The sequence below is a fragment of the Podarcis gaigeae genome, assembly GCF_964106915.1.
Source record: "Podarcis gaigeae genome assembly, chromosome: 5".
Taxonomy (NCBI): Eukaryota; Metazoa; Chordata; class Lepidosauria; order Squamata; family Lacertidae; genus Podarcis; species Podarcis gaigeae.
The window spans coordinates 59,258,609-59,269,223 of NC_139681.1; the positions used below are offsets into that span (position 1 = coordinate 59,258,609).

Here is a 10,615-nt window from a genome sequence, read left to right on the forward strand (position 1 = left end):
ACTTTTGGAAACTCCACGTGTATGTGGAGTTTCTGGGATGTATGTGCGCATGACAATACAAATCTCCCAGGAGTGACTCATAGGACAACTCGGGAAGCTTGCAGCTGGGCACGGAGCCACAATCCCTGTCCCCAATGTATCTGGGAGAAGGACATCAGCCTATATGGAATGGACAAATCTTCCCCAGGAGTCAAGGGGGAAACTCAGTGCTCACCTCCCGATTGGGAGGGGTTGTCTGGCTACTAATGGGTCGTTTTTAGGAAGGTGAGCTGTGTGCAGTTGGAAAAGGAGAGATTGCGACAAGCTGAGCTCACGGCAAAGGCCTTTGGGGTGGGGAATGTGAACAGGGTCACTTGGGCAGGACGCACATCAGGTCTTTTAAGTCAGCGGCTGCGAGCGGCAGGAACAGGTCCACAGAATCCTGCATAAAGCTTGGGAAGAGAGCAGAGCCAGGATCAGGGGGAGTGTTGGGGAGGACTCACAACTCCAGGATAATGACAGAGAAGATGGCTGTGGACCAGGGGGTGAAATGGGTAACAGACCTGATTGAACAGAAGCTGGCCCTGGAGGAAGAGGAAGAACAGGTGAGTCTTGGGGATGCATTCCTGGGACTGAGGAGGCAGACCCAGTGGCTGTACTGGATGGGGCCTGGATTCCTGGATATCCACGGGAGGGAGAAGGATCTCATGTTCTTGCCAACCACAGGAGATGGGACAGCTTTACTATGAAGTGGTGTGAAATGGTTGTTTCGAAGCAGCCAATTTATTTCCTGTAACCTCCTTTCCATGTAATTAGCAAATAATATATCGGAAAGGGGGTCACCATTTTGACTGTTTGAGTAAGGGATGTTTAAGGCTGGCGCTGCTATCACTGCCCCAAAAGAAAATGTAATAGAAAAAAGACGGTCACGGAACTGAGAAATTCCACAAAACAAATAAAATACCGTGAAAATCCCTGAAACGAGAAGTAATCGACTATAAATATTATCTTGCGGAAATCAACTAAAAAAAATAATAATCAAAAAGCTTAAGGGAAAAAATTAGAAAAACCTAAAACAGAACAAAGCCTTAACGGGATGCCGGCTACAAACTTCGTTTCACTGAACTATTCAGTTTCCTCAGAAGGAAATAGAAAAATCATAAACTTTAAATGACCAAAATTCAAACAAGGGTAGAACCCCAAAAATTCTGACGTGTTCATAATCCTAGCTCGACCTAGGTAAAATAAAGTGCAGTAATAAAGGACTGAGGACTCAAAAGTACAGTTTCTAATACTGAATTTACAAAAAAGGTTTGAAAACCTAAATAGCAAGTTTTAAACAAAGCTCACTTGAAGAGTGGCTTATTTATTTGGTTGCATTTATTTCATGTGCTTTAGACAATTTGTTGTGGGCAGCCTAGTAATTATGCAGTGGTTATTCTGGGCAGCTTCTGAGAGATGCCCCACCAGAGATCATGGGGAGAAGAAGAGGGAAATAAGGATAACACTGAATGATGGGGCAGGCATGTCCAACTTTCTAGAGACTGCGATCTACTCCCACTGTAAAAAAACTGGCAGAGATCTACCCATTTGATTTACCAAAGTTGTTGAAGCCAAAGTTGTTGAACTGTGTTTTTTTTTTGGGGGGGGGGGGATCATGTGATCGACCGCAATCAACCATGGGACACCCCCCCCCCCCGCGATTGACCAGTAAATCGCGATCAACCTGTTGGACATCCCTGCTCTAGGGCCTCAAAAGAGACTGATATGGAACATGGATGGCTCTGGGAGAGACCATTTTGAGGCTGACAGCAATTTTCAGGAAAAGGCTCTCTCATGAAACCCAGTCTGCTTATCACTGTGATCATAGAATACATCTAATTTTTAAAAATGTGTGGAAAGAGAAGCCACAGCTCACTACACGGTCAAAAGAAAAGAGGTGTGGGATGTTGCAATGCTTTTCCTGTCTCCTGTTTGCTTCCCCCAGAAACACCGTTCCTGCCCCCCCGCTGCAGAACCGCCAGTCGTGGCCCGGCTAGATACCCCACTTCTGGAGGATGAGAAGAAGCACGGGCCTCTCAACAAAGGTCTTGAGGGGCTTAAGGTGAGAGAGGCTGCGGTCCTCAGTGAGGCTCTTGTATCCTACTCTGTCAGGCACAAAGCTTTATAATGTATGAATTTATAATACTCCTGGGGGCATCATCCAGGATCTATCAATCCAGTAGTCACACGGATCCAGTGGAAGCGTCTTAAGTTGTCTTTCCTGGCATTATCAGCTATGTCATGTTAACGGCCTTCCAGTGTAGTGTAATGGTTAGAGTAAAGCACCAAGGTTGGGTGAGGCCTGGGTTCAAATCCCCGCTTAGCTCACTGGGTGACTCTTTGGCAGTCACTCACTCTGAGCCTAATCTGCCTCCTCACAGGGCTCTTGTGAGGATAAGGTGGGAAGGAAAGAGACAGCCTCAGCTCCTTGGGGGAAAGGTGGAATAAAACAATACTAAGCTAGGAAAGGCCCATTACGGAGTATGCCTGCTTATGGTCTCTCTTCCTTTCCCTGGGCGTACATTCCAAATGAATTCCCAAGTGCCTTTCCTGCCCTCTAGTGGCTAAATACTTCCACCGTTCCCTAATATTGGTGTGATAATCAGTGGTGTTTTTTTTCCTAAAAGAAAATATTTAGGGGTACTCTCATTTTCCTAGGGGACGCAGGTGGCGCTGTGGGTTAAAGCCTCAGCGCCTAGGACTTGCCGATCTAAAGGTTGGCGGTTCGAATCCCTGCGGCGGGGTGCGCTCCCGCTGCTCGGTCCCAGCGCCTGCCAACCTAGCAGTTCGAAAGCACTTCCGGGTGCAAATAGATAAATAGGGACCGCTTACCAGTGGGAAGGTAAACGGCGTTTCCGTGTGCGGCTCTGGCTTGCCAGATGCAGCTTTGTCATGCTGGCCACGTGACCCGGAAGTGTCTCCGGACAGCGCTGGCCCCTGGCCTCTTAAGTGAGATGGGCGCACAACCCCAGAGTCTGTCAAGACTGGCCCGTACGGGCAGGGGTACCTTTACCTTTACTTTACTCATTTTCCTACTCATATTGAAATACTGCCTCTCAATGAGGCGAAAGTTAGATTCACAAAATGTCTAGGGGTATGTGTACCCCTGCGTCCCCCCCAGAAAAAAAGCACGGATAATAATAGCCTTCCCGGGTACAAGGCCCCTATCCTGACTCTAGCCAGTGCTGGCCCATCCGTGAGGTAAAAGTGGGTGACTGCCTTGGGAAGCAGGATCTATTAGCCTATCTAGATCAGTACTGTCTACACCAGGCATAGGCAAACTCAGCCCTCCAGATGTTTTGGGACTACAATTCCCATCATCCCTGACCACTGGTCCTGTTAGCTAAGGATCATGGGAGTTGTAGTCCCAAAACATCTGGAGGGCTGAGTATGCATATGCCTGGTCTACACTGACTGGCAGAGGCTTTCCGGGATTTTAGAGAGGATGAATCTCTCCCAGCCCTACCTAGAGAAGCCTGGGGCTTTCTGGGTGCAAAGCAAAACACCCTTCTATGGTCCTTCCATAAATCTCTGTATCAGTAGGGCTTGGATTCCTTCAAGCTCAAGTCGGACCATCAGCCATATATTGCAGCCTCCCCACCAAGGGCTTGACAGCCCCCCTCCTCGATTTCTGCAGTTCCCTGACAGGCAGCCATGCCAGGAGATTTACAGAGCCCCGATGGGCTGTCATTCAAGATTGATGGATGGCCAGCATGCAGCTTGGCAGGGCACAAGCTACGCTGAGTGTTTTTTTCAGTGCAGTACTAAAAATAAATCCCACACGGTAAAACAGTACATAAAAGTAACGTCGTTTGATCTGGCACCAGAGCAGGAAAGTTAATGTTCTGATAGCTACATAGGAAGTTCTGGGCGACATGTGCCGTTATTAGGTACAAATTCTGCACACACCACCAGCAAGCCCCACATGGTAAGAGAAAAGCCGTGGATATTCCTTTTATAATCTCCATTTCCTGCAGGAAGTTTCATTTCATAATGAGACAGCTGGGACTCTAGTTGGCCTGGGAACCCAGTTCTCTCATGCCTTTGGGGGACAAAAGAAACACACTCTGCATATGCTCAGATATGCTCCTGCATGCTCTAGGGCTGAGTTCTCTCATTAAAAAGGGCTGAACCCATTGGCTCCATTGCAGAATGCTGCTGTTCCCAGACTCAGCTGAACTCTGTTCCACTGTCCTCAGCCTAGCAGGATATCTTGCTTGGAATCTGGAACAGTCCAACCACCTCCCCCCCCCCCCCCGATCTTTCAAAGGAAGTTGCTCTCTTGGTGAGTGAAAGGAGAGAAGCCAGCATGAGTCAGCAGGACTTTACATTGCTCATCACAGTACCAATTTTAAATGTGAGAACTGGAGTAAACAAAGACAAAAATATTCCATTTGATCAGCAAGCCCTTGGTTACAATTAGCTGGGCCAAGCCCGGCCCTACCATTAGGCAAAGGGAGCATTGTTGCCTTCGACAGGAAGCCGTGGAAGGCAGAGCTGTGTTGATGACATTGCCTACCCTGCACCTCAGAAGGTCCTCTGCCGTGTTGGGAGCAAGATCAAACTTCCTACCCACTTAGCAGCTGCACATGGGAAGAGGGGCACCATCTCATCCTTCGCGTCTGGGCAGGGCCTCATGGGCCAGCCCTAACTGGAAAGCAAAAGAAAGGGGTGGGGCAGAGTGGATTTGCTGCTAAAGGGGGAAATAAAAGCAGGGATTTAGTCCTAAACTAGAGTTTTTCTTATAAATCTCTCTCCTCCCACAGGGCCAGGAAAGGGTGCGGAAGAGCTCTGTGGACCTGAGACGAGAGATCATCCAAGTTGGTGGCACACAATACCTCTTCGAGTTGCGCAAAAAGCCTAAGAAGAAAAAAGAGGAGAAGAAACCAGAGCCTGAGCCAGAGGAGATTGTAAGGGGTGGGGGGAGCTTCTATAAGTGGGAGGGGGGAAAGGGACTACGGAGGCAGCAGCAGTGAGAGCCTGAGATTCACCCAGGAGCAGCAGAAGCAAGATGGCATAGCTCCAGTACAAGGGAGTTGCCTTATACTGAGTGGGCTTGTTGGTCCACCTAGTTCAGTATCACCTACTCTGACTGGCAGCATCCTCCCCAAGTTTCAGACAGGGGGACATTCCTGGTCCTGCTTGGAGATACCAGGTGCTCAACAGCTCTTCCCCCAGGGAGGAGTCCTTGGGCAAGGTCCCATGAGTGGGGCCCACTTTGCCGTTGCTGTTGTTGCCTCTGCCCACTTGACTGCCGTCTCCCTTTGGCCACCATCTACCCAGCTGTCTGGAGGGAGAGGGCAGAGTGAGGTGGGCCTCCTGCTCTCTCCTCCTTGCTCTTATCCCTGCTCACTTGCATACTGGCAGCATCAGTAAAGAGGAAGAGCAGCAACAGCCACAGAGCCCAGGGGCTTCAGCGGTTGCGGGTGATGGAGGAAACCCTGCTGGGGGGTGGGCAGGTGCTCAAGGACCCTGATCTCCAACACTCACCCTGAAGAGTGCTAATTGTGCTCCTAGAGCCCTCTCAAAATGCATACCCCATCCCATGAGATCAGGGATAGCTATGCCCCTGCTCCTTTTTTCGGAAAAGCCTTCGTGATGAAATTTTATTCATTTTTATGGTTCGTTTCCTACAATTTATATGCCGCTTGATTGTTTTTTTTAAAAAGAAGCTTATAAAGTGGCCCAAGCCCCTCGCCGTGGGCTTTCAGAGCTTTTGCAACACCCATTGAAGCATCGACCCTTTCCCCTACAGACGGGCCCTGTGACGGAAGAGGACTTCTTGAAAGCAGCTGTGCAAGGCAAGGTGCATGTGGTGGACAAGTTCCTGGCAGACGGGGGATCCCCAAATGCCTGCGATGAGGTATGACGAAGGGAGCAGAGATTGTTCTTTTCATGAAATGCCTTCAAATGCCATCACCCTCTTCGGAGAACCAACCATCTCCACACTTGGGATAAGGCTTACAGCAGAGCATTGGGGGGGGGTGTCTTCTGCAAGCAAATCAGAATAAATAATAATTATTATTTATACCCCGCCCATCTGGCTGGGTTTCCCCAGCTACTCTGGGTGGCTTCCAACCAAATATTAAAAACAATACAGCGTCAGACATTAAAAACTTCCCTAAACAGGGCCGCCTTCAGTTGTCTTTTAAAAATAAAATAGTTGTTTATTGCCTGGACATCCGCTGGGAGGGCGTTCCACAGGGCAGGTGCCACTACTAAGAAGGCCCTTTGCCTGGTTTCCTGTAACCTCACTTCTCACAGTGAGGGAACCGCCAGAAGGCCTTCAGCGCTGGACCTCAGTGTCCGGGCTGGATGATGGGGGAGAAGACGCTCCTTCAGGTATACAGGACCGAGGCCGTTTAGGGCTTTAAAGGTCAGCACCAACACTACTTAATCACTATGTCATGTGAAGAAGCCCTAATTCTGTCCTCACTTAGTTCCGCAGGACAGCATTGCACCGTGCCTCACTTGAGGGGTACATGGAGATTGCAGAGAAGCTTTTGGCCCATGGAGCCACTGTCGACTTCAGAGATCGAGTAAGATAACCCTTCATTGCATCATTCTGTATCTATGCCTGCTCATTCCCCACCACCACTACCCTGCTATCTCCAGCTATGCCCATATATGCTTCTTCTAAGCCACTACTATCAGCTTCCTCTCTCTGGTACAGGGGTAGCATTTACTGGGTGCTCCAGGTAAAAAAAAAAAAAAAAGACTGGCATTGTGTTGTGTTCTGAAAACAAAGGAAGGACTGGACCCTGATTAATACAACAGACATGAGGCTTGACCAGCAAGACCCTGGGAGAAGTGTGCATCCCACTCCCTGGCCCAGGTCGTTTTTATTCACAAAAGAACTTTAACACAGCATTTGTAAGAACCAATCAGATTTCCTCTGAGCATTTCAAAAAATCCCTACGTGGGGACAAAGTCAGATCAGAGGAAGCCTCTTAACTACAAAGAACTATTTACTATTTGAGCATGCATACATGTTTAGGCTAAATAAACAGGAACCAAGGAGGAATGCGGGACGCGGGTGGCGCTGTGGGTAAAACCGCAGTGCCTAGGACTTGCCGATCGTATGGTCGGCGGTTCGAATCCCCACGGCGTGGTGAGCTCCCGTCTTTCGGTCCCAGCTCCTGCCCACCTAGCAGTTTGAAAGCACCCCTAAGTGCAAGTAGATAAATAGGTACCGCTTTATAGCGGGAAGGTAAACGGCGTTTCCGTGTGCTGCGCTGGTGCTGGCTCGCCAGAGCAGCTTCGTCATGCTGGCCACGTGACCCGGAAGTGTCTTCGGACAGCGCTGGCTCCCTGCCTCTTAAGTGAGATGAGCGCACAACCCTAGAGTCGGACACGACTGACCCGTACGGGCAGGGGTACCTTTACCTTTTAAGGAGGAATGCATTTAGCAAACCCTGGAGGTAATAACCCACAGTAAAAGGAAATGCAGGCATTTTACCACCTCCATGTGAACTCTGTTTCTGGCCCTAAGATCTACCTATAGATTAACAAAGGCTACCTCCTTCAAAGCTACCTCCTTATTTTTATGTACCCAGGATGCCTGGTAAGCAACTGGTCTGTAGAATGCTTTAGACGTGACTGTCAGGCATAGAGAAAATGGGGCAGAGATGCAAAGGCTCATGGGATTGATCAGAAATCATGTTGATGACCCAAACCCAGTCAAAGCGATGCTTTCACCGCTGACACAATGGCTTGCTTCATTTTTCATAATTCCTCATAGCAATCCTACATGACCACTACAGCTTTGTTATTTTAAGAAACGCTAGGAGATGCAGTTGCATGAATCTCAAAAGGGTTTGGGGCAGGGAAGGAAGGGGGTGAACACAGGTGCAGGAGGGAGAGGTTCTCCTCTTCTGAGGGATGTGTACTGCTTGCCAACAGCTGGATTCCACAGCCATGCACTGGGCCTGCCGAGGAGGACATCTGGACGTGGTGAAGCTGCTGCAGGAGAAAGGATCCAATCTCAATGTCAAGGACAAGGTGGGAAATCCAGGGTTTGGTTCATGGTGGGAGAACAGCACTGTGGGAGGAACTCAGCAAGCAGACAATGGTGGAGGAAGGAGATTTGCGCGGGAGGAGTGGAAAGAAGGAGGTTTTAAGGGACTGTGGGATCTTGCAGCTATTCTGGGTTAACAGGAAGGTGGTTCTGTTCTGGAGCAATGCAAAGTCCTTCCTATAAGAACATGATGAAGCACATGAAGGAAGCAGGCACACTAACATGAAATCATGTTTCCCCTTTCTTGCTCCCGTCTTCACCACCTGCCCAAATCCAGCTTCTCAGCACCCCACTGCATGTGGCCACCCGTACTGGCATGGCGGAGATTGTGGAGCACCTGATAAACAATGGAGTGGATGTCAATTCCCGTGACCGGGTAAGAGGCACATTGTATGGTTGCTTATTGCAGTGTACCCTGCTCATCTAATTCCAGTAACTTAATGTGAGTCTAGGCAACAATTGTACACACGCACAGGTTTGTGTAGGAATCACACCAATCCATGGAAGGGCAGGTTATAAATATAATACACAATACATGGATACACAAAGTCCTTTCTATAGGGAGGTGCATGCATGCACACAAAACAAAAAAAGTAAAAGGAAAGATCAAGTTTTAAAAGGTGGTATATTAACTTAATAATGTCAATAATATCCCCTTCCTTACTGCCTTCAATTCCTGAGTCCAAGTCCTAGTTTCTCTTCTTTTCATTGAAGGCTGAGCTGTTCTATACCTCTCTAGTAATTTTTAGCTAGGGACGCACAAACCGAGAGATCATCCATGCATATTCCCTAATCCCCAGTGTTAGTACCTTCCATCCATTAGAATGGGGAAATTGCAGCCCACTCTGTCGATGGCACACAGAAAGGCTTTACGTTCAGCTGGCTTAAGTCTTTCAAGGTACAGTATTTGCCATGCTCTTCTCTCTTTAGCTCACCAACTGATCTCTGCTCACAAAGCTATCTATACTCAGTGCACCCAGACTCTCGTTTCAAAGCACTTGATCGATCTGAACTGGATGAGCAGGCGGATAAACTAACAATTTCTGCTAGTCTTATGAGCAGTGAGCATAAGTGTTCTGGTGGCTGCCTGTCCTTGCCTTACACATAACGGTGCTGCCATGTCTGTTGCAGGAGGGAGACAGTGCCCTGCACGATGCTGTGCGCCTCAATCGCTACAAGATCATTAAGATGCTGATTCTGCATGGGGCAGACATGATGGCCAAAAACCTGGTGAGTGTTGCCCCCTTGTGGCTTATGCATGGAATAACAATGCAAAGTACTAGATTCAGGTAGGTAGCCGAGTTGGTCTGATGCAGTCAAAGGAAATTAAAAAATTAAAAAATTGTCCAGTAGCTCCGTAGAGACCAACTAAGTTTGTTCTGGTCTCTAAGGTGCTACTGGATAATTTTTTTAGTTTTTAAATTTAATGCAAAGTACATCTGCTTCCCAATATGTCCTTTTGATTCATCATGGTTTGTGTCCAGGCATAGGCAAACTCAGCCCTCCAGATGTTTTGGGACTACAACTCCCACCATCCCTAGCTAACAGGACCAGTGGTCATGGATGATGGGAGTTGTAGTCCCAAAACATCTGGAGGGCCGAGTTTGCCTATGCCTGGTTTGTGCTCTTTGATGTCACTTTCAATTCTGCTTTTGCCTGCAGACGTTTTGGCGCAGCCATACGGCTTTGTTTCCAGTTGGTGCATGTCTCATGGTCTCCTGCTATACCCCAGATGCTCTTAGTTTAGCACTTCCTTTCGTTTTGCTATATAGTGCAAGGGTGCCCTCCCAGTGGCAAAGTGATATCATTATGGGAGCATTGCAGAACAACTACAGTAATAAAGTGGAATGATGTGGATGCTTCAGAATAAATCCACCACTAAGGCACTATTATCGTATCAATGACATGTTTCAGACTACATTTGCAAAAAAATAAAAATAAAATAAAAATCTGTCTGGAGGAGACCCCAGAAGCATGCTTTCTTAATTTCAGTTGCTGCCTGTGTCAGGTTTTTTTTTTTTTTGCAGTCTGCTGGTTAGAAGTTGCAGTTTTGTAACCCAAGGATGCTGGTCTTTCCACAGGCTGGGAAGACACCTACAGACCTGGTGCAGCTGTGGCAGGCAGACACGCGGGAAGTGCTGGAGAAGCGAGAGCCCGAGGCAACAGAGTCGCCAGCATGAGCAAACGGACAAAAGATGGGAGTACAAGCAAAGACAGTTCTGGACTTGGGGGAGGCTGTGCCATTAACACTCAATAAAGAACCAAGCAAACGAAAAACCTGCGGGAATCTGATGTCCTCTTTGGGTTGCTGTGAAGCAGGAGGTGACTAACTTGTGGCTCTGCACATACTGTGGGGCTCCAGGGCCCATTAGCCCCAGCCAGCATAACTATGGGAAGTGGAATTCAACAACTTCTGGAGGGGTGAAGGTGACCCACTGCTTTAGAAGAGCATAATGGGCAGAAATTCAGCAAGTCATTGCTCCTATCAGCCTCATGTGTGACATTTTTGCCAGCCCCACAGCTGTTACAGCAGCAGGGACTTTCTTAGGTAAACAAGTGCTAATTTTATATCCACTA

General features: G+C 48.2%; 1 protein-coding gene across 1 annotated transcript; it reads left to right on the plus strand.

The window, feature by feature from the left end:
* Positions 1 to 491: 491 nt before the first annotated feature.
* Positions 492 to 10,315, plus strand: ANKRD2 (ankyrin repeat domain 2). The gene is made up of 9 exons (XM_083740119.1): positions 492 to 584; positions 1,967 to 2,083; positions 4,788 to 4,931; positions 5,777 to 5,884; positions 6,462 to 6,560; positions 7,924 to 8,022; positions 8,316 to 8,414; positions 9,170 to 9,268; positions 10,120 to 10,315. Exons 1-9 carry the CDS (start codon positions 495 to 497, stop codon positions 10,216 to 10,218), a joined length of 954 nt encoding a protein of 317 aa, XP_083596245.1. The 5' UTR covers positions 492 to 494; the 3' UTR covers positions 10,219 to 10,315.
* The last annotated feature ends 300 nt before the right edge of the window (positions 10,316 to 10,615 follow it).